This window comes from Macaca mulatta, chromosome 3 (genome assembly GCF_049350105.2).
Source record: "Macaca mulatta isolate MMU2019108-1 chromosome 3, T2T-MMU8v2.0, whole genome shotgun sequence".
NCBI lineage: Eukaryota > Metazoa > Chordata > Mammalia > Primates > Cercopithecidae > Macaca > Macaca mulatta.
Window position 1 is genome coordinate 126,924,154 of NC_133408.1, and position 24,122 is coordinate 126,948,275.

Consider the following 24,122-nt stretch of genomic DNA (forward strand, 5'->3'; position numbering starts at 1 on the left):
GACTGCACAAAATTCTATTAGAAAAATATCAAAATTCATTTTCCTATTGTTGGACCTTTAGATTGTTTCTGGTTTCTCACAACTTTAAATACTGGAAACAACCTCTTTTTATACTCATTTTTTGGTCCACATTTTAAATCCTCTTAGCATGGATTCTTAGAAATGAAATTACTAGATCAAGAAGTATAAATACTTTTAAGAGTATTGATACATATTGCTATTCTAAAAAGCTATGTTAATTTACATGGGCCACCAGCTGGATAGGGTGTCCCTCTGTGCCTCTGAGATGGTCCCTAGTGGTCTCTGCCCTTGGAGTTCACACCCTTGTGTGGTCCTGTGCTCACACCGTACCAGGGTTGGTCTGTGTGACCCAACAGCATATGGCAGAAGTGCTGGTATGTCCCTTCTTTCAGATTAGGTTATAGAAAAGATGGTGGCTTCCATCTTGGGTACAACTGCACTTGCATCTTTCTGTCACGAATCATTTGCTGTGAGCAAACCTGTGGAGGCCCATAGAGAGGAATGGAAGCTTCCTGCCAACAGCCACATGTGGGAGCTGTTTCTCCTGTTTTACTCTTTGCTTTTCAATTTAGTATATAAACTTTAAAATAATGCAATCTATCTTTCTCTATGTGATCTCTTTCATTACTTTTTAAACAATGTATCAAAATACTACATATTCATAGCAAAAAGAAGATAGCCAAATAATTCTAAATAGTTTATAATGAGAAACAGTAGTTCCTTGCCTTTTCTTTCAGAGTCTCAGCAACTGTTATCAGCCAGAATTTGATTAGAGAAACAGAACCACTTAGGAGCGATACAGAATAAGGAATCTGTAAAGGCAACTTTACCTTATACAATTGTGGGAGCTTGCTGAACGTTCTGTGCAAAGCTGTTGCTTCTGTGTTTGGTGTCGGGGCCTTAAGTCAGCAGGGCAGGCAGTCTGGAAGGGAAGACAGATTTCAAGTGGAGGACAGGAAAGAAAAACTTGAAGCTACATTAGTCTCTTACCCTCACCAAACCTCCAATTCAGATGACACAGGCACTAGGCAGAAGACGCTGGTGACCTTTACCACACAGCTAAGCATGCGCCTGGCCCAGGAGTGGCTGAAGCTGAAGGAAGTCACTCCCGAGTTCTTTCCTAGAATCATGATGTGAATATAGGAAAATAACGAAATCACTGACTTTATTTCCTCAGCTGGCCATTCATCTCCCTTTCAAGGGTTTAAAAACTACTATTTATAAAATATTCCAGATATGTATAGACTAAAAGCCAGTGGTTGTTTACCACCAGTTGGGCAATATGCAAACAAACGTGTGTGTGTGTGTGTGTGCTTATTGTAAAAAATTTGGAAAATACTGCATGTTAGAGAAAATTTGGAAAATACTGCAAAGTATAAAGCTGAAAAGAGTAGCTGCAGAAAACCTTGTTGACATGTTAAAATTCTGGAGGCATTTCTGTCTTTGTTTTGTTTTGTTTTGAGACAAGGTCTCACTTCTATCACCCAAGCTGGAGTGGTGGCATGATCATGGGTCACTGCAGCTCAAGTGATCCTCCACCTCAGTCTCCTAAAGTGCTGGGATTACAGGCATGAGCTACTGTGCCTGGGCTCCTTCCATCTTTTATAAAAGATGCTTCTTGTTTGCAGAATTGCTGTCATACAGTTCTACATTCTGTCTTTTTTTCTCTTATTTATTGTGAACCTTTCTGTTATTACTAGCAATCTTCCTCGTGGGTCACCATTAAGATGTGTTTAAATAAATTACCATGCATTTGTGCATCTGACCCAATAATTAATGGCCCACCTCTTGTGGGTCATTTGGGTTCCTTCTCCTTGGCACAGACCTTCTCCTGGCTTATGTTTCTTGGGTGTAGGAGGTACACCCTCCTACCAAAGGTATGGCTCACACACTTGGTATGAAGTAAACAGCACAGTTCTTCAAACATGTCCAGGGCAGCCAGACAAAATCCACAAAAATGCCTCTCCCTTTTCTGGGCATGACAGAAACTTCATTCTAAGCTTGTGCATTGTTTATATGTAGACACAACACACATGCATGTGTATAAAGCAAATAAATACATTTCCCTCTATTGTTCATTTGATTTCACCTACTTATGACTGAAATGGAAAACTTACTAGGCCTGGAAAAGTCTTTCACAGCCGGGAACTGGAATGGTTTGGGATAATTTCTTTCAAATGCTCATGTTAAGCTTTGTCTTAAGAGAACTATTTAAAACTCATCTTAAAAACAATCTAATACTAACCCAGAATATAACAATCTAAGTTTTACTTGACTATTCACAATTTAAAAGTTTCAGCCAAAGTTAATATGAATTAATAACTAAAATACCAACAAGCATTTTAGTTAACAGTATCTAATTCAGACCCTACACTCAGCATCTCCCATAAGCAAGAACCTGGGTTAGGTTATGTGGAAGTTAGAGATGAGTAAATAAAACACAGCATCCCTGCCCTACAAGGAACAAAGGGATAGGAATGATGATGGAAGTAGAAACTTAAATGTGATGACAATAGGATAGAGATTGATTTCAAAAAGCCATGGGAATCTGACAAGGTCTCAAAGAAAGAATCTGAAGGCATTAAGAAAGGTCTTTGGAAGGTAGAATTGGACAGAACAGTACGAACAAGGGCTCAGAGCCAGAAAAATTAGGCGGGTATACGGGGGAAACATTTTAGTGGTAATGAGGAGACAGGGCTGGGAACACAGACCAGGGCCATATCAGGTTTGGCCTCAGCAGAGAAATGTAAGCAATGGGAACCATCGCACTGGGTGAAATTCCATATTTATTTTAAAAGATGGTACACAACCATCTACCAATTTATAAACAGATGGTCAATTTATAGATTTTTAAAAGTCTACATTTTAATATTTTACATTGTGTTCATTTTATTAGCCATTTCTGGATTTTCCCAAAATCTATTACTTATTAATGATGAATCTATCTACTCCAAATCCTTTTTTTTTTTTTAGATGGATTCATGCCCTGTCACCCAGGCTGGAGTGCAGTGGCACGATCTCAGCTCACTGCAGCCTCTGCCTCCCGAGTTCCAGTGATTCTCCTGCCTCAGTCTCCCGAGTAGACTAGCTGGGATTATAGGTGCACGCCACCATGCCTGGCTAATTTTTGTATTCTTAGTAGAGACAGGGTTTCACCATGTTGACCAGGCTGGTCTCAAGCTCCTGACCTCAGGCGATCCTCCTGCCTCGGCCTCCCAAAGTGCTGGGATTACAAGCGTGAGCCACTGCACCTGGTCTCTACTCCAAATTCTAAGTACTATACTGTTTTGGTTTTAAATACCATTTTTGGTTAAATAGCCCCATTTAAATTGTTTAAATGAAATAAATACATCCAAAGTAAATACATTGTGAAAAATACATTTTAATCCAAAATTTTTGAATATTAGCACTTAGAAAGTCATTTACAATCAATTTTACTATAACCTTTGTGAATAAAGAGATCATTATGTATGTGTAGCTACCTACAGTTGTTTCTTTCCAACTCACAAACCATAACTATGTGGGAAAAGGGTAAGAGTTAAAGCCACTGCAGTTCAAAATCATTACAATCAACTTAGATTCTGCAAATTTTCCCAGGGTTGAAAAATGCTGGTTAAATCAGGACAGAAGTGGAGGCAAGTAAGTGCACCTACTCCTCCATTTTACATGTTGCTCCCTTACTTAACTGGCAAAGACCTGCACCTGAATTCTAGACAATTTCATATACAACAGGCTTCTTATTACGGGTCCACAGCAGATGGTTTAGGGTAGACGTTTTAAAGATATCAATGCTAATGGCCTACCAGTGACTTTCATGACTTCCCAATCTTCATTTTAATGGTAGTCAAGAAACTATCAAGCGGGATGCCTGATCTCAACATGTTTCCTCTGTGGCTTTGGTGAAGCTGACTATCTGCAGTATAAAATCTTATGGTTTGATTGGAAGTCTGATTTTTGACTAGAAACAGTAAAGAGCAGCTTTATTAAGATCAATGGAATGGTTCTGACTGCCTGTTTGCTACAGAAGGATTAAATGAAAGTTTTTCTTTCTTTTTTTTTTTTTTGGAGACAGAGTCTTGCGCTATCACACAGGCTGGAGTGCAGTGGCGCAATCTTGGCTTACCGCAACCTCCACCTCCCGAGTTCAAGCAATTCTCCTGCCTCAGCCTCCCAAGTAGATGGGATTACAGGCCTGCACCATAACACTCAACTAATTTTTCTATTTTTAGTAGACACAGGGTTTCATCATGTTGGCCGGGTTGGTCCTGAACTCCTGACCTCAAGTGATCCATCCACTCAGGCCTCCCAAAGTGCTGGGATTACAGGTGTGAGCCACTGCGCCTGGCCTAGATGAAAGTTTTTAAAAGCCTGGGCTAGTAAAATCATCCACCAATCACTTTTCTTATGGTTAAAGCAGGCAAAAAGCTGTCACAGCATTTTTGAGATGAGAACATAAGGCTTGTGTGGCTTTATGATAGATACTGTTAGTCATTTTATTTGATTAAGCCCTTGGTCAGTCATCTATACCTTAATTAATATTTTGTTCTTATAGAAAAATATAAAATGTCCATTTTATGAGTTTCTAGAAATAAATAATGGAGAAAAATAGATACTACCTGTTCCTAATGGTCTCTCTGGAAATTACAGCTTTTGCCTAGGAAGATACACATATAGAATATCATTTAAGTTCAAAACATATTTCATTACATTCTATCCCTTTTAATTTTTTGTTTTTTTGAGATGGAGTCTTGCTCTGTCACCCAGGCTGGAGTGCAGTGGCACAATCTCAGCTCATTGCAACCTCCACCTCCTGGGTTCAACCAAGTCTCCTGCCTCAGCCTCCTGAGTAGCTGGGACTACAGGTGTGCACCACCATGCCTGGCTAATTTTTATATTTTTAGTAGAGACAGGGTTTCACCATGCTGGCCAGGTTGGTCTTGAACTCCCAACCTCAGGCGATCCGTCTGCCTCAGCCTCCCAAAGTGCTGGGATTAAAGGCGTGAGCCACTGTGCCCAGCCATTTTATTTTTTTCCAAGACAGAGTCTCACTCTGTTGCCCAGGCTGGAGCACAGCAGCACAATCTTGGCTCATTGCAACCTCCGCCTCCTGGGTTTAGGTGATTCTCCTGCCTCAGCCTCCCAAAGATCTGGGATTACAGGCAAATGTCACCATACCTGGCTAATTTTTGTATTTTTAGTAGAGACGGGGTTTCGCCATGTTGGCCAGGCTGGTCTCGAACTCCTGACCTCAGGCAATCCACTTCCCGACCTCAGGTGATCTGCCTGCCTCAGCATCCCAAAGTGCTGGGATTACAGGCATAAGCCACTGTGCCTGGCCCTAACCCTTTTAATTTTCTAAGTAACCAGTAATAAATAATCTAATGATTACTAGGTAGTAGAAAAAAACTTTTGAGTCATTTTTCCAGCTAAGAATTTCATTTAAAGATACCTATGACATATCCTGTGGTACTAAGAAGATCAGAGAACTGGAAATCCAGTTTTTTTGTGATATTTTTAAGAGACAGAATCTCACTCCATTGCCCAGCCTGGAGAGCAGTGGTGCAATAGCTGGGACTACAGGCGTGAGCCACCACACCAGGCCTGGAAATCCAGTTTTAATTTGTGAACTACAAATGGTTGGCAACTGTTTCCTTAATTGTTATTGCAGGAGTAGGCCCAACATGAGTCCATATGTAGCCCTTCTCTGGTCTGGTGGGAACTGTGGGAAATGGTGATGACCGTGACTTGAAATACTCAGAAGGTGCATGACAAACAAATTCCAAGTATTCCATCTTCCTTGGAAGATCTTCCTCTGGCCCTGGAAGGCAGCCAAGGGAAAGGTTAAATACATTTTTGACCATATACATCATTTTCATAAGATGTTAAAATTTCTAGACACTGGGAGAGACCACTCTGGGAGCAACCTGGCATTAGCCCTTGAAACATGCAGTACTTTGAAATTATTCTTAATCATTTTTTCTTCTTTAATGGCTTAAAGAATACGGACTTCTCCCAAAAACAGTGATTGAACACTTGCATCATGTTTATTTTATACCCACACTGTTGTAAGTTTACACATATCAATACCTTCATTCCTCACAGCAACCTTCTGAGGTAGGCATTATTATTATTCCCATTTTACATATGAGGAAAGTGAGGCAAGAGAAACTAAGAAATTTGCCAAAGTCACATGGCTGGTAAATGGCGGGCTATGAACCCAGACACTCTGGCTCCAGAACTGGTGTTCTGACCTCACGCCATGCTGCCTCGCTGTAGGACAAGGATGCATATCAGAATCTGGGGATTAGAAAGAGGAGGCAGTAGAGGAATCCCGAAGGTGATTCTGATACATCACTGCCTCTGCTGGGATCCTGACCCATAGATACGGTAAATAAAAGTTCTATGTACTTATAAGCAGAAGGCTAGAACTGTTTGGTAATGTATCAAACTTGACATGTAGGTGAGAATAACAGTGGTATATTATTTGTCCCTGGAGTTCTCTTCAAAAAAAATTTATGCTTGTCCTCAGGATGCAAAAGTAATGATGCATGCTCATTGCAGAAAGATTAAAAAGTCTGAAGTAACTTTAAAAATCTGAAAACTTTTAAAATTGTATTAATCAGTAAATTCTTGTGAGTCTATGTCAAAACTGTTTTGGCAGCTTTGAAATTAACAAAAGTACAGCAGCTGCCATTTCAACTACCAGCCTTTATATTATAAAGGCCTAAGATGACATGTGTAGCATGCAGAGGTATGCATACTGAGAACTTGCAAGTATGGGATAACTGGGATAGTTCTTTTCTAAATTATTTTTGAACAGGTTTGTATAAATAAGTAACCTAAATAACCAAGTTCCTGAGCAATAAATTCTTGTAGTACAGTTTAACCCTGGGTCACTCTAAAAAAAACCTTATCCGTATCACTTCTTAGTAGATGCACATTGCTCTAACTCAAAATAACTGATAGCACTCAAACTCCAGCTACATAAAATGCCTCATATTTTCTATAAAGCTCTAATTTTTTTGTACTTAATTATACTCATGCTTTTTTTCTTATGGACTGAACTGCATCCCCCCCATCCTCTAAATTCGTATGTTGAAGCCCTAATCCCCATGTGATGGTACTTGGAGATCAGACCTTTAGGGAGGCAATTAAGGTTAAATGAAACCATAAGGGTGGGGCCCTCATCTGACAGAAATGGTGTCCTTATAAGAAGAGACACCAAAGAGCTCTCTCTCCATTAAAGGCCATGTGAGGACACAGCAAGAAGGTGGCTATTTACAAGACAGGAAGAAAAGCCTCCCCAGAAATCCATGTTACCAGAACTTTGATGTTGGACTTCAGCCTCCAAAACTGTGAGAAAGTGACTTTCTGGTGTTTAAGCCACTCAGTCTGTGATATTTTGTCCTGACAGCCCAAGCTAACACACTTTTTTACATAATACTGGAGAGTTAACTAAGTTAAAGAACCTGTGCCATTTGTCAAACTTGCCTATGATATAGGAGGCGGGATCAAATTGGTCTCTGGGGCTAGAGAGGGTAGGAATGAGCCACGTCAGTGCTGCACTCTTCTCGCAATACTGGTCCTGGATAAAACCTCTGATTTGAGCGTAGTAGGGCTTTCCATCTTGTTCATCAATCACAGAAACAACATCACCAATTTGGTAATATACTCCCTGGGTGAAAGAGAAGATAATCCCACATTGAAAATAAAAATAGAACACCACAGCTATGAATGAACCTTAATAGGTAAGCAAGTTTTCAAAGTGGTCAATAAAAGGTGTTCAAGATAGTCTAATGTATCAATCAATGTTTATATGTTTGGTGCCAATTGTAAAGTTGTTTCACTTTTGAATGAAAATTATACATACACATTCGAGGGTGCATATATGACAGCTGACATCTGGAGAAAACATTTATTCATAAAGTACTTTGATTTTATATTGCTATAATACTATCCCTACTTTTTAAAAAATAGATTTTATTTTTTAAGAGGTTTTAAGTTTACAGTAAAATTGAGCAGAAGTAGAGAGATTTCCCATAGACTCCCTGCCCCCACACATGCACATCCTCCCCTATTATCAATAACCCCACCCACCACTGGAGTGGTACACTTGTTACACAGATGAACCTACACTGACACAGCACCATCAAAGACCAGAGTTCACATTAGGGTTCACTCTTGGTGCTGTGTATTCTATGGGGTTGGGCAAATGAATAATGACATGTACCCACCATTACAGTATCATACAAAGACAGTATTAATAGTTTCACTACCCTAAAAATCCTCTGTGCTCCGTACTGTCCCTACTTTGTTAGCCACAGTCATGAAGTGGTAGTAAGGTTAAACGGCTTGCTGAAAGTCATAGAGACTGCAGCCGAAGCTCCTACATCAGCTCAGTAGTCTTTCTCTGTACTGTGTTGAAAATCAATGCTGATTTAATAAGAATGCATTCTACATGCCACCCTCCCCAACCATCCATTCAAAGAAAATAGATACCATGAATTCAAACCAAAACAAATTCAAACCAAAAATAATCTTTGGATTATAGTCTTCAGGATATGTTTACCTCAACCTATTGTACATCTCCTAGACTCACTACTGCCTTTCTCTTCCACTCCCAGTTGAGTTTTATATCCTTCCACAACAGAACTACTAGTACTTCTGGAATTCAAGGCTTTGTGTCTCATTCATTTCTGTTCCACTTTATACCCAACTAACTAATGTGTACATGTCCTGTGTTAAATCTTCCCTATGACTCTAGCATCCATCCTATGTCCTCTTTCCTGGGTCTTGAGCTGGAAATAATCTCTCCTCTAAACACCCATAATGGTTGATCCAAATCTTTATGACATCCAGCACCTCCTTAAGTGGGAGTAGTTTTCTCGGCGGGATATACTGTCCTTGACTATGGAAACAGTGTAATTAATTGCTGCTTCCCTTCAAACAGGGACTTGGCAGCAGGTAAACCTGCAGGAATGTGTACCTCAACCATAAAAACACTTCTGATGAAATACTTCCAGTAACGGAACTCTAACATAGCACCTGATAGGCCAGGAGTTTTTTCCTGGTGGACCCTTTATCCAAGTGTCTGACGGTGGCTGTTTCATCTGGTCACTATGGATGGGTCTGGTCTATGCAGGCCAGTCTGTTACTTGCTAGTTCCTACCCATCAACAGCTGGTCCTTCCTCCCAGTCATTAGTCCAAAGTTATTTATCATATCGTTTGCATTTATGGTTTGCTTTGTCCACATGTATAATCAATATTCCCAAATTCTAAATGAGAATACTTGCTTATCATAGGCTTATCATGCATATCACAGCATACTCAAATGTATGCTGAATGAATATGAATCCAAAACATCTGCTTTCATAGTGTGAAGGCAGAAATGCAAAGACAATGTCTTAGTGAAAGATTCCAGTGGTAGGCAGTGCCTGGCACATAGTAGGTATTTATTAATATGTGCTGTGTTGTGTACATATATATAACACCAAACAGTACTAAGTCACTGATCTGAGTGGTCTCCTCATTTGCTGAGAGGATTCAAGGTTTCTGGTGGAGAAAAGGGATCCACAAGAGAACAGCACTAGCTTAGGCATCACCAGACCTGCGTTCATGGAGTTGTTCTGCCACCGCCATGCTCCAGGGAGGCCACTCAGCCGTTCTGGGTCTTGGGTTGTCACACTCTTGACCGCTGACCCCAGTGGCTCCCACTCAGGCTCCTCTTGCATGCCTGATCTGGGCTCTAGCTCAGTGGCTGGCAGTGACCTCTTGAACTTGCCACCATGGTGCTGCATGCCAGTGGCACTGCTGTGACAGCCCCCACAATACTGGGCATTTGCAACATTGCTTGACTACTTTGTAGGATTATTGTCCTTACCATTTAATGAACATGGGTGGCAGACAATATGAAAGTACAGTCAGTCACAATAATAGGTCCCACACGCCTTTCCATGGAGACACACATGGAAATCATTAGCACACTAAACCCGTAGCTCAACAAGTTGCTTCTGGCCTTAATCTGTAAATTGTGAAGGTAATGCACAAATATGAAAATATGATAACTCCTACATTCATTGAGTGCTTACTTTGCTAAGTGCTTAACACATATGATTTCACTTGACCCACTGAGGTAGAAACTATTTACAATTCCTATTTTAGAGATGAGACATCAGAGAGGTTGGTCCTCGTCACATAGCTAGTCACTTGCTAAAGCTATAGAACCAGGAACTATGTTCTAGGCTTAAGCTCTGGTATGAGACTGCCTCACTCCATGACTTGTTGGCTATGTGATCTTGGACAAGTTAATTAACCTCGCTATGCCTCAATCTTCTCATCCAGAAAATGGGGATAGTAGTATCCACCTCATAGGGTGAACTGAATGAAATAAAGCATGCAAAATGTTCAGTCACTGATACATAGCAACTGTTTGCTAAACTTTAGATATTTTATTAACAATGTATTAAATGTTGGAAAAACAAGAGACATGTTTGCCTGTATACAGACTTCTTTTGTTGTTGGTTTTTCCCAGCCCTGCTGAGGAATGCCAGTGTAACCCTGTGGGGAGGAACAGTTTCAACTATATAGATTGTGGGCTTTAAAAAAAGTATACTTAAGGGCATAATCACTTCAGTTTCTCAGTCCACCTGGGTCAAGTATAAAGCACTAACTTACACCACTGTCCCCTAAATGATAGTTCAGATCCCAAAGCACCAAATAGCCTTCATTGGTTGCTGCCTGTGCCGTGCCAGGCCTGCCGAGCCTTGGGGGGGTCTATGTTCTAATTCCTTTCCTAAGACTTCTGGTTTAAACACAACAATCTGTCACTTCTCTCACTGAGGTATCAGATGTCCATGGACTTTGGCCCTAGGAAACCTGACCTCCTCATTCTTTTATCAAAACATCTTGGAATTCCTCTCACCATGGATTTCTAGTAGGTGTTAATCCTCACTACTGCCCTTACTCAGCTCAACTCCACTTAAAGGCATTTTAGAATCTCTGGGCCTACTCTACCCATCTGACACCACAGTCTACAACCTGTACTAGTCCAAATCCTGTCTCTGTCCTTGTTCTTCAATGCCATCACACTAATGGCTCACTCTTCCATGGCTCCACACTATACAATCAGCACTCTAAGAACACTTCCTATAATCTACACTAAAAAACAATACTTAAGATCCTCATATCATATGTCAGTAGGCACCTTCTCCTCCCACTTCTGCTCTAGATGAGATGTTTGAATAACAGTCACTCATGGGGGAAAATAGTTAAGAAGGGAACAAAAAGTATAATCACACCTTAAACAAATAAAGAGGAGAGACCTTTAGACTAATCCAACATTTTAGTGGCACATTACCCACTAGGCCCAACTCTCCCTTCAGTAACTCTACAAAAGCTTACCTTGTAGAAGATTGATTCTGCAGTGATTATAGTGGAAACCGACTCAGGAGCTTTAATGGGCTATGAAAATACAAAACACGTTAGCACATTCATAGTATGTATGTGTGTACAGGTATTTTCCCAGCCCTATGAGAGTTCTGTAATTTGAGAAATACTAAAATGTACTGTTTGGTGACAAGAACTGCAATAAAAAGATAAATGATTTTCTGAATGTTGTGGCAAAGCAGTCTATTTCCACGGCAGTTTCTGCTACTATTAGCTTAAAAATTGCTGAGACAAAGAACAAGCTTCGATTATGCTGCTGAAATCTAATGCAAAGTCCTCTCAGAGCTTCACTACACATAAACATTCCAGTTATAAAAATGTACCTGCTCTAATAGCCTGAGCATGACAGAATGCAAGTAATAAAAAATGTACAGATGAATACAAAGTGAAAAAGTGTCTCCTTGAAGACATTTTCCAACTCAACTATTTAGCCATAATACTCAACGTCGGTTTTCTAGCAAGCTGGAACTAAGGCTTTAGAAACTTTGACAGTTCTTAGTAATTTGCTACCATCCAACCATTTTTGAAATCCCTACTAAAGCTTCAATACATACTTTTATGCCACAACATAGAAAGTAGGCCTCCCCAGATGTGTCTTGCTTAGTAACATTGAAGAAAGGGTTGCAGACAAACGATAATGAATTAATTGCTGAGAACATGGTATACTATACTTAAAAGGAAAAAAAATGTGCATATGTGATACAAATACCAATAAGATATTTTGCATAATCAACAAATGCCTTGCTTAACTAAATTATAAAAATCTTAAATAAATTAGAAGCAACTACTCTGAAAAAGAAAATACTTTGGGGAAGGGAACATCACACACTGGGGCCCATCGGAGATGGGGGGCAAGGGGAGGGAGAGCATTAGGACAAATATCTAATGCACATGGGCCTTAAAACCTAGATGATGGGTTGACAGGTGCAGCAAACCACCATGGCACATGTATACCTATGTAACAAACCTGCACGTTCTGCACATGTATCCCAGAATTTAAAGTAAAATTTTAAAAAATTAATTAAATTAAATTAAATTAAAAAAAAAAAAAAAAAAGAAAATAGTCTGCCATCTGCATAAGTCTACTGCAGGGTCCCTTTGTGTTTCAGAAATAAATATGCCCGACTTCAAAAATGTCTTTACGGGTAAGTGAAACATTCCTGTTCTGAAAGAAAAGAATACCATACTGAGACTTAAAAAAATAGTCCATAATGCACTGTCCATTGTGTTTGAACATTATCCCTTGTTTATAAAAACTGATAATTTAATTGCAATAAAAATATGCTTTCAATTATTTCCAGCACAGGTCTTTCAACAATGTCTTTTCTTAGAGTAGAAGAGATAAGGCTTAGCAGAATTTTTGACTCATATTCATCAAATACATCATCATCATAAGTCAATAAGATACATTTTCTGGGGCTTTAATAATAAATAAATATGCAAATGATGAGTTCTAGTGTTAATATTTACTTAATTTTTAAAGAATGAAAAAAAAGTTTTCTTAGTGTACCTGGCCATATCAAGAACCATAATCTCTCCTCTTCCTTTCCATAGAGAACCCCAAAAAATGGGCTCAAGGCTGATGTTTCTTTTAAACTCATATTTTATATTTTCCAGGGGAAAAAAATAAAAGCTAAAAAAAAAAAAAAAAAAAAGGAAAGAGTATTATTACCTTTAAAAATAGTGAGCCTCCTGCAACAGAGCTCATTCCCTTTTGGGGAGTCTGGACCACTCCCCAGAATACTAAGGAAGGGCTACCAAGGGCAGAGTCCAAGTTCAATGGCGGGAAATGAAGGCAGTGGCAGGATACACACAACATCATTACAGTAAAAGGCACTGTCCACAAATATCTTACATTTTTCAATTTAAATATATGTCTTCTCCCTTTTCCTTTGGTGGAAACTTTCTTCTCAGCAGCCGGAGCAGATTTGTATTTAGTGTTTCTGAGCCGAGCAGACCTCCTGTGAATTTCCTGCTTACTCTGTTACACAAACAAATTAAAGAACAGAGAAAGAAGTAAAAAGTGTATAAAGGTTGCAATACAATCATCTTACAAGGATCCCAGAGTATGTACTTTATAGGAGTATTTAACAATTAAGAGTGCGCCTTTGCTTTTCAACAGAGGTAATTTCAGCAACTGGGCTAAGTAAAACCGGAAGTTCAGCACCGGAATCTCGGAGCTCGCTGGACAGGCGTCTCCAGAGCCTCCAAAAGGTGTGAGCTGCTTGTAATAGGTCAGGAGGCGGAAGTAAGAGTCAGTCTGGGCCAAGACAAACACTATTCATTTGTTGTGTCTACAATAGAGAAAAACACTTAACAACTTTACTCCCTAAGGCCAGATAACGTATTAGGTTATGGCGCCTCCTACAACTGAATACTTAAGCTGCCATTTACAATAATGACATAATAATCTTACTTCATAACCTGATATGACAAAACCTTTAACAAGCAATGAGGTCCAGCACCTGCACTTGTGGCATGACCCTGTTTACGACTGTGTAGACGTGTGCATATTGAGATTTTCTTAAGGGCTTTACATTTTGGTTCTTATTGCTTTGAATTTCTTATAACAGGTGCTTTGGAATGGGTCAAACCAAAGATCTCAGTAGGAGGTGGGGAGGGGCGTTCCAGCCGGCAGGACCACGCGAGCCGGGAAGCCCGGGCCCGCCCGCTCCCAACCCGCCCGGCCCCTGCCGCCTAGCGCCCGGTCGGCCTCCGCCGGCGGGAGGGGCCGGAGGAGCTCACCTGCTTGCCGCCCCCGCCCCCGTTGCTCTGCGGAGGAGTGGCGGAGGTGCTGGCGAAGGTCGCCGCGCCGAAGCCGCCGCCACCGCCGCTGCTGCCCCCAGTCCCTCCAGCCGCCCCCGAGCCTGCGCCCCCGCTGCCCGCGCCGCCCCGGCCAGTGCAATGATGGCAGAGGATCTCCCCCTGCGTGCCCTTCTTCCACATGGAGGACGACGTGGTCTTGCATACGCTGCAGGTGGGCTTCAGGCCCAGCGGCATGGTGGCCGGCTCGGGCGGCCCCCGCGGGCGCAGAGACACGGGAATGGCGGACGCTAGCCCGGCCGCCCCCTGGTCGGCCCACCACTCCCGGCGATAGGAAGAGCGGTGAGGGCGACAGCACCGAGCTGCCCGTGAAGGGACTAGGCCGCTAGCGCTGCCGCGTGGAGGCGGGAAGCGGGTTCCGCCGGTTCCGCCGGCTCGGCGCCCAGCACCAGCCCCGGGAGGCCCGAGGCACTGGGAAGCAGGACCGGGAACGGGATATGGCCGGCGGGGACGCGGAGGCTTCCGGCGGTGAGCTGGCCCCAGGGCCGCGCAGCCCGACCGCCTGACCGGAAGTGCAGCACCCGGAATTACTGGGAGCTTGCGGTAGTTCCGCTTGCTGTCGCCTAGGGGCGCGGTTCTCAAACTTTTTGGTGTCAGGCCTAGAATTTGCGGGGTAAAATGCAGGACGCCCAATGAAATGTGACTTTCAGGTAAACGACGAACAATTGTTTTTAGCGTGAGTGTATTTCATGCAATAATGGTTTATCTGAGAGGAGTTTAACTGGGAGTCCTGTATTTTTATGTGCTAAATCTGGCAATCCAGGTCTGGCGTGGTGGCTCACGCTTGCAATCCCAGCACTTTGGGAGACCAAGGCTGGCGGATTACTTGAGCTCAGGAGTTCGAAATCAGCCTGGCCAACATGGTGAAACCCCTTCTCTACTAAAAATACAAAAGTTAGCCAGGCTCAGTAGTGGCGGGCTCCGGGGTAATCCCAGCTACTCTGGAGGCTGCGGCAGAAGAATCTCTTGAGTGCGGGAGGTAGAGCCTGCAGTGAGCCAAGATCATGCCATTGCACTTCAGCCTGGGGGATAGAGTGAGACTCTAACTCAAGAAAAAAAAAATCTGGCAATCTTTCTCAGGACCCCTTTACACTCTTAAAAATTATAATTTGGACATGCCCCTACATCTCCCCCCAACCCATACTTTTGTTTAGTTGAATTCAGAGCATGCCATTTACGGACATCGACAAGGGATTCAGAAAATGCCATCCACTGACATTTATGTTTTAGAAATTGAAATTGAGACATTTTACAGCCTAAGATGTCAAGCGCACATTCTTCAGCCATTGGGTAATATCGTTGCAAGTCCCTTGGACTCTGAAGAGTATACCGATTAGAGAATGTGGAGAAAATTGAATAACTGGCTGTTATTCAATTCAAAACTGTTGGAAAACAGTTTTGGCTCTGAGGACCCAGCAGTTGACAAACAGCGGGCCTGGGACAAGCGCAGTATGAGAAGTCAGATCGCCTCTTTTAATGTCACTAGTCAGTACAGGCCTCGCCAGACAAGTCTCTCCTCAGCCTCATTTGGAAGAGCATGTCCTGTCTTCATGATCCTGGGTTTCCTAGACTTAGTATCCTTGGAAAAGTCTTGATGAATATATTGTGGTGGGAAGCAATGGGGAGAAACAAATGCCTATTATGTCACAAAACCACATTTAGTGCTTATGACAACCTTGGAATGAGATATTATCAGATTTTACTGTTAATTGGTGATCAACAGAGGCACTTCTATGTGAACTGGCTGTCATTATAGCTGCTGCCGTTGGCACCAATTTCGAGGAGGACTTTGGAGCAGCCCTCCCCCCTCTAAATCTGTTTCCGTAACAGTAAAAATAAGTTTCCAGGACTCTTATGGGGATTAGGGCCAACTGTAAAAGTGGTTGAGGAGACTAGGTGAAGTGTTTAGAGCCTGCCATCCCAAAATATGCCACTTTGGCATATTGATTCTTCTGAGCCAGGGGCAATGGAGCAAAAACAGATGCAGGGAAGGCTCTCTGACCACCCTCTTTCTGTTTGAGGCGGAACATAAAAGTTCCCTTATGAAAGGTGCCCTTTCTGTACCAGGAAGAGGAGAGTATTATTGCTAGAGGCAGAGTTGCCACTGAGATGAATCTACAAACAAAACCTTACAAAAATTTGTAACCTATATTTTTCATTAACTTTCCACATACAGTTCTTAGTCACTTTCCCACAATTTGCCAGCCTTAGCCCAAGCCCCTTTGTCGTGTCACATCCCTGCAATTTATTGTTCTTTGTTTAAAAGGACATATAAGCTTTTGGGCCTAGTAACTTCTACGGGTCTTTATTTTTCTTACAAAGTCTCCTGTGCATGTATAAAAACATTAAAACTTTTATGTCTTTTCCGGTAAATCTGTCTTATGTTAGTTTAATTCCCATGCCCAGCCACAGAACCAGAGGTGAGAAGAGGCCAGGCATAGTGGCTCATGCCTGTAATCCCAGCACTTTGGGAGGCTGAGGCAGGTGGATCGCCTGAGGTCAGTGGTTCAAGACCAGTCTGGCCAACATAGCGAAACCCCATCTCTACTAAAAATACAAAAAATTAACTGTGTGTGGGCCGGGCGCGGTGGCTCAAGCCTGTAATCCCAGCACTTTGGGAGGCCGAGGTGGGCGGATCACGAGGTCAGGAGATCGAGACCATCCTGGCTAACACGGTGAAACCCCGTCTCTACTAAAAATACAAAAAACTAGCCGGGCGTGGTGGCAGCGCCTGTAGTCCCAGCTACTCGGGAGGCTGAGGCAGGAGAATGGCGTGAACCCGGGAGGCGGAGCTTGCAGTGAGCTGAGATCGTGCCACTGCACTCCAGCCTGGGCGACAGAGCGAGACTCCGTCTCAAAAAACAAAACAAAACAAAACAAAACAAAAAAAACTGTGTGTGGTGACAGGCACCTGTAATCCCAGCTACTTGGGAGGCTGAGGTGGGATAATCACTTGAACCCGGGAGGCACCTGGGCAACAGAGTGAGGGACTCTGCCAAAAAAAATAAAAAATACATGGTGGGAAAGTTTTTCCTCACCTACAGTGTGAGGAAATCTAAGCTCTTGATTTCCATGCTCCTGAATGTCTCTCCATTTGGGAACATATACCTCTCCTTGCAGCTCATCTGCAAGAGACTCCCTCTCATTCACTGAAAACTTTGGCCCATAGCTCACCAGCTTCCTCTCCAATACAGTACACTGCCATGGTTCAGGTCAATATCCACATGTACAATTGTCCCTCAGTATCCATGGAGGATTGATTCCAGGACTCCCGATGATACCAAAATCCACAATCCACAGATGCTTAAGTACCTTATATAAAATGGCATAGAATTTGCATATAACCTATGCGCACCCTCCTGTGTGCTTTAAATCATCTCTAGATTACTTATACCAAATATGAAATAAATGCTATATAAATAGTTCCTATATTGTATTGCTTTATTTTTATTGTCATATTGTTCATATTTATATTTATCTATTTTTGAGAATATTTTTGGTCTGTGGTTGGTTGAGTTTGTGGATGTGGAACCCATGGCTGTGGAGGGCCAACTGAATAATCACCCAACAGCAGGCTTCTCAATTCCTCCCCATCCCACTCATCTTCATCCTTTATCCTTGTCAGCTCCCCAGTCCCTGGCTGCTGTATCCTCTAATCTTCTTAGATGATTAGGAAGATTTACATTTTTTTCCTTGCAAGTCTTTTTTTTTTTTTTTTTTGGAAATTGTGCTTCCTTTTGAATACTTAATTCACACTGTTTCCTCTCTTGGATGCTACTATGGTAACAATCAGGTCCCCACCTCTCAAGAACATTGCATCTGACCAGCTGAGAGCCAGCGTGAGAGCCAGCCTCAACATCGGCCCCAAACCAGGGTTTTTGGAATAACAAGGAACAGCAAAAACCAGCCTTTCCCTTCACTTAGAAAGGAAGTATGAATAGGAGGGCCCCCATCTCCACTGTCCAAACAGAAAACCAAGAGTTCAGTGCCAACATGGAAAACAAAATGTATCAGGAATGAAGTACAGTACCCCCTCACATACTCAAGGTCAAAATGGGTTTGGGGAAATACTTATTTGACCATCTGGCCTCTTCTAGTAGGCATGGCCCCATACCAGCATTTTTAAAAGAAGATATTTTCATTCTTCTTACATTTCCTAAAGGGGTATAAAATCTACTAAAAGAGATACAAGAACTCAGAGTAAATCAGCTCACTCAAAAGAATCATTCCTGGATAATCATTTTTGGTTGCTGAGATTATTCAGCACATTACTTCAAAGTGGCAAAATTCTGGGCAATCTGAGAAAAGAGAATTAAAAAGTGGTGGCCACATTTGCTGACATGTTTATGTAGGACACACATAACACAACTCCCATTTTTTTCAGTGTGTATGTCAAGAGCCCAAGATCCCTGATCATCAAAATAAGTTATTTTGTGCATTACAGTACACAGGACAACAGAGGGAATGACACTTTCTTGGAGGGTGTTGCAGGAAGTCAGGGACCCCGAACAGAGGGACCAGCTGGAGCTGTGGCAGAGGAACATAAATTGTGAAGATTTCGGCCAGGCGCAGTGGCTCACACCTGTAATCTCAGCACTTTGGGAGGCTGAGGCAGGTGGATCACCTGAGGTTGGGAGTTCAAGACCAGCCTGACCAACATGGAGAAACCCCATCTCTACTAAAAATACAAAAAATTAGCCAGGCGTGGTGGTGCATGCCTGTAATCCCAGCTACTAGGGAGGCTGAGGCAGGAGAATTGCTTGAACCCTGGAGGCAGAGGTTGCAGCGAGCCAAGATTGCAGCACTGCACTCCAACCTGGGCAACAAGAGAGAGACTCCATCTCAAAAAAAGAAAAAAATTGTGAAGATTTCATGGATATTTATCAGTTCCTAAATAATACTTTTATAATTTCTTATACCTGTCTTTACTTTAATCTCTTAATCCTATTATCTTTGTAAACTAAGGATGTATGTCACCTCAGGACCACTGTGATAATTGTGTTAACTGTACAAATTGATTGTAAAACGTGTGTTTGTACAATATGAAGTCAGTGCACCTTAAAAAAGAACACAATAAGTGATTTTTAGGGAACAAGGGAAAACAACGATAAGGTGCCTGCGAGGTCGGGCAAAAAGAGCCACATTTTTCTTCTTGCAGAGAGCCTATAAACAGATGTGCAAGTAGGAGAGATACCGCTAAATCCTTTTCCTAGCAAGAAATATTAATATTAATACCCTGGGAAAGGAATGCATTCCTGGGGGGAGGTCTGTAAACGGCTGCTCTGGGAGTGGCTGTCTTATGCGGTTGAGATGAGGACTGAGATACGCCCTGGTCTTCTGTGGTACCTTCAGGAAACTCTGCCCTGGTAAATTTATGGTCAGACTGGTCCTCTGCTCTCGAATCCTGTTTTCTGTTATTTAAGATGTTTATCAAGATAATACGTGCCCCACTGAACATAGACCCTTATCAGTAGTTCTGCTTTTGCCCTTTGCCTTGTGATCTCTGTTAAACCCTTATTAGTAGTTCTGCTTTTTGCCCTTTGAAGCATGTGATCTTTGTACTTACTCCCTGTTCTTACACCCCCTCCCCTTTTTAAAACCCTTAATAAAAACTTGCTGATTTGAGGCTCAGGAGGGCATCATGGTCCTATGTATATGTGATGTCACCCCCGGTGGCACAGCTGTGAAATTCCTCTCTTTGTACTCTTTATTTCTCAGCCAGCCAACACTTATGGAAAATAGAAAGAACCTATGTTCAAATATTGGGGGTGGGTTTTCCCAATAGGAGGTGACTGAAAGGCACTGTGCAAAAGGCCTATATCACTCTGTAGTGGAAGGACTGGAGCCCAGTGCCTTGTGGCCTTCATTAACTTGTCCCCACCTCTTCTTTGGTTGCAGTGGCCTCAGTGGGAGCAGTTTCTTCTATGTGTTCTGCTGACTTCTCCTCTTCCTCCTCCTCATCCTCTTGGGGATACAGGTGCAGGTATTTCTACATGCATTCCTGCATGACCCAGAATTGTTCTACACAGTCTTTCCCCTTGAGATCCCCTGCACTATAGTGGAAGCAGAAAAACGCCAACTTGAACTGTTCCCCACAGGGACCACTGGCCATGCCCCCAAGGCATGGGCAGTTCCAGTTAATGTCTTCATTTGGCAGCATCAATCCGTACTGAGTATGGATCATTGGGGTCATCAGCCACCAGCTCTACATTGCTTGGAGTTTTATGGTCATCTTTGGTCACAAGTATGGTTCCATCCTTCCCTTCCTGCTGGCATAGGACATGGCTGCGGCATACAGACCAGTGCTTAGACTTTGCAGAAGCAGCCACAGCAGCTGCCCCATTTTTTTTACAACCTTTTAAAATTAAGTATGATACACATACTCTAAAGTGTACAACTCATATGTGTATAGTTTAATTATCACAAAGCAATGACACCCAGGCAACCAAATCAAGAAATAGCCATTACCACCAGAAGTCCCCCTCTTGTCCTTTATGGAGAATCAACCGCTGTCCTGACTTCTAACACCGTAGATTTTGTAGATTCCCTTTATGAGTTAGGGAACTTCTTTTCTATTCCTGTTTTTATCATGAATGTGTTTAATTTTATCAATGGCTTTCTCTACAAGATGATCATTTTTTTCCCTTTATTAATGTGTGGATTACATAGACAGATTTCTGAATGTTAAATTAACATTGCAATTCCTGGAATAAACCCAACTTGGTTGTGATGTATTTTATCCCTTTTACATATTGCTAGGTTTGGTTTACTACTATTTTGTTTAAGATTTTTACATCTATGTTCATAAGTGACACAGACTTACAATTTTTCTTTCTTGTAATATCTTTGTTGAGTTTTAGCATCAGACTGTGATAGCCAAAGTGAGAAGTTTGGATTTTATTTTCAGTGTGACAGGAAACTATTTGAGGTTTTCACATAGTGCTGATAAGAAAAAAAATCTCAGATATTAAGAGGGAAAGAAAGCAATTTAGAAAACAGCACAGAATAAGATCACTTTGTGTAAATTAGAAACGTGTGTGTGTGTGTATGTGTGTTGCATTTTTTAAGTTGTTAGAACTAAAACTAAGAATTATTGACAATTGATGTTAACAGGGGTGATAAGGGAGTTTTGATTTTGTGTTGTTTGACATTTTTTCACCATGTGTATGCATTACTTTTATTTAAAAACATAAACAAGAAGAGAAAGTATCAAATGGAAAAGAAGAAAATAAGGGCAGTTTGTTGACCCTAAAACTCTCTCCCAGCCAGAGACAGCAGTGCATAGTTGACAGTACCTGGTTTGAGGGCTGGCCACTGGACCTTGTCTCTGAAGCTCAGTTCATCTGGAAAGTGAGGATGATATTGTCCACCTTAGGGCTGTGTGAAGATTTCATCAGTTACTGTGCTTGGGCCATAGTTCTGATTCAAGTAATGGGGATTCTCCAAGCAGCTGTAGCTACAGTATGACAAAATTATTGTGCGTATGTATTAGAACATAGCATAACAGTAGTGTATGTGAGGACAAATGAGGACTACTAAGTAGAGAAGAAGGTGACTGGGGGGTCAAATGGGGAAGGGAGGGAAATGGGTAGGAGAAAAGAACTTAAGAAGGCACTGTAGTGAAGGCTGTAACTCAACCCCCTGCCCCCTCAGCTGGTACCTCAGGAAGAACAGGAGCCACAGTAGGCCTGGCCAGGAGAGAGTTCACAGACTGACACAATATCTTAGTCCATTTGTGTTGCTGTAACAAAATACTTGAGAATGGGTAATTTATAAAGAACAGAAATTCCTTCCTTTCTTTCCCTTCCTTTCCCTTCCCTCCCCTTCCCTCCCCTTCCCTCCCCTTCCCTCCCCTTCCCTCCCCTTCCCTTTCCTTCCCTTCCCTTCCCCTCGCTTCCCTTCCCTTCCTCTCCCTTCCCTTCCCTTCCCTCCCCTCCCATCCCCTCCCCTTCCCTTCCCTTCCTTTCCTTCCCTTCCTTTCTTTTCTTTCTTTCTTTCTGAGTTTCACTCTTGTTGCCCATGCTGGAGTACAGTGGCATGATCTTGGCTCACTGCAACCTCTGCCTCCTGGATGCAAGGGATTCTCCTGCCTCAGCTTCCCGAGTAGCTGGGATTACAGGCACCTGCCACCACACCTGGCTAATTTTTGTATTTTTAGTAGAGATGGGGTTTCACCATGTTGGCCAGGCTGGTCTCAAACTCCTGACCTCAGGTGATCCGCCCACATCGACCTCTCAAAGTATTGGGATTACAGGTGTGAGCCACTGTCCGCAGGCAGAAATTTATTTCTTACAGTCCTGGAGGATGGGAAGTCCAAGATCAAGATGTTAGCAGGTCTAGTGTCTAGAGAGAGCCCATTCTTCATAGATGGTGCCGTCTAGGTGTCTTCACATGGTAGAAGGGCAGAAATGCAAAAAGGGACAATTGCTAGTTCCTCCAGCCTTTTTATAAGGTTGTTAATCCCGTTCATGGGGGTTCCACTCCCAAAGGCTCTACCTCTTAGTACTATCACATTGGTAATTTAGTTTCAACACATGAAAATTTGGGGGACACAGTTAGACCATAGGATGCAATGAGAGATACTAGCCTGGACCCAGAGCTCTTGGAGACAATTTGGTACCTATGGAATGGCTGAGAAAATTCTGGTGGTGGTCATGGTGGTGTGGGTATAAGCTGGGGACACAGAAATAAATACCTCCTGTGGCCTTAAATTTCACAGTAAGGGAAAAAGAATGCTGAATTCCCCAGGGGATTGTCAGTGCCAGCATGCAGTCTATTTTGCATGATTTAAATGTTACATGGTTCATTAATTAAAACTCTTAAGAATAAAAAAAAAAAAGCAGACACATAAAATATGCATGCATATTTTCTATGTTTCTGTGTTTCCAAAGAGATCACATCCACCACATTTTGTGTCTTGATGAGTATGGGCAGATGTGGAATTCCTTGACTGTGCACCCTTCTCCTGGATATCTCTGGGGTTGGGGGAACACTGCCACTGAGCCTCTATTTATGTAACTGTTAAATGAGGAGAGCAAGAGAACATACCCCATAGAGTTGATGTGAGGATTACATAAAGTAGTTCATGTGAAGTTATCAACAACTTTTACATCTAGTAAGTGCCTTGTTAATGTCAACTATGAGGCTGATAAGAAAGAAGGAGAAGGAGGAAGCATTTCTTTTGACTGGATCTCGGTCAAGTCATTAGTTGTACCCCTCACATGTAATCATGTAAATCATGTTAATTACATTTTGGAAAAAATTAACTCAAATCCCCTATTTACATCAGCAAACTAGACAGAGATACTGAGGACTGGACAGGGAGAAAATGAGAGGGACTTGTGAAACTGCTAGAAGGTTTGAGGGAGGAGAACCAGAGCAGATATTCCTAGAAACCTTTTGATTTTTTAGTTTCAGGAGGTGCACATGACACTTGTATCTTCTACTGCAGGCACACCTTCTGTGTTATAACCTAATGGCACTACGTGCTGTGTGGAGTGTGTGCCCCCACAGTTCTCACCCTTGTGCCTTGGCTCAGGGTGTGCCTCCTTCCAACTCTTCACACCCAACCCTAACCATCTCTCAAGAATCGGCTCAGACCCATGACGGAAGTTACATCTCCTTTCCCAACTCCCTGACTTTACATAGCTGTTTATTTCTTTTATTTCTCTCATTTTTATTTTTTCTTCAACTTTTAAGTTCCAGGGTACATGTGCAGGATGTGCAGGGTTGTTATATAGGTAAATGTATGCCATGGTGGTTTGCTGCACAGATGAACCCACCACCTAGGTATGAAGCCCAGAATCCATTATGCCATTATGTAGCTGTTCCT

At 42.2% G+C, this 24,122-nt stretch overlaps 1 protein-coding gene and 1 pseudogene across 1 annotated transcript; both read right to left on the minus strand.

Annotated features, from left to right (window-relative positions):
• Positions 1–5,329: 5,329 nt before the first annotated feature.
• On the minus strand, positions 5,330–14,737 carry GATAD1 (GATA zinc finger domain containing 1). The gene is made up of 5 exons (NM_001266151.1): positions 14,213–14,737; positions 13,323–13,448; positions 11,423–11,482; positions 7,513–7,696; positions 5,330–5,839 (listed from the first exon to the last, which is right to left on the minus strand). The coding sequence occupies exons 1-5, from the start codon at positions 14,465–14,467 to the stop codon at positions 5,649–5,651; spliced, it is 816 nt and encodes a 271-aa protein (NP_001253080.1). The 5' UTR covers positions 14,468–14,737; the 3' UTR covers positions 5,330–5,648.
• Positions 14,738–20,156: 5,419 nt separating this feature from the next.
• On the minus strand, positions 20,157–21,705 carry LOC100427391 (mitochondrial intermembrane space import and assembly protein 40 pseudogene; annotated as a pseudogene).
• Between the last annotated feature and the right edge of the window lie 2,417 nt (positions 21,706–24,122).

Coding starts and splice junctions, on each gene's coding strand:
- GATAD1 (NM_001266151.1), bottom strand. CDS start 14,467: ATGCCGCTGGGCCTGAAGCCCACCTGCAGCGTATGCAAGACCACGTCG. Junction 11,483..13,322: donor ATATATTTAAATTGAAAAAT/GTAAGATATTTG, acceptor GTATTTTCATAG/CCCATTAAAGCTCCTGAGTC. Junction 5,840..7,512: donor TCCCGCCTCCTATATCATAG/GCAAGTTTGACA, acceptor GCTGCCTTCCAG/GGCCAGAGGAAGATCTTCCA.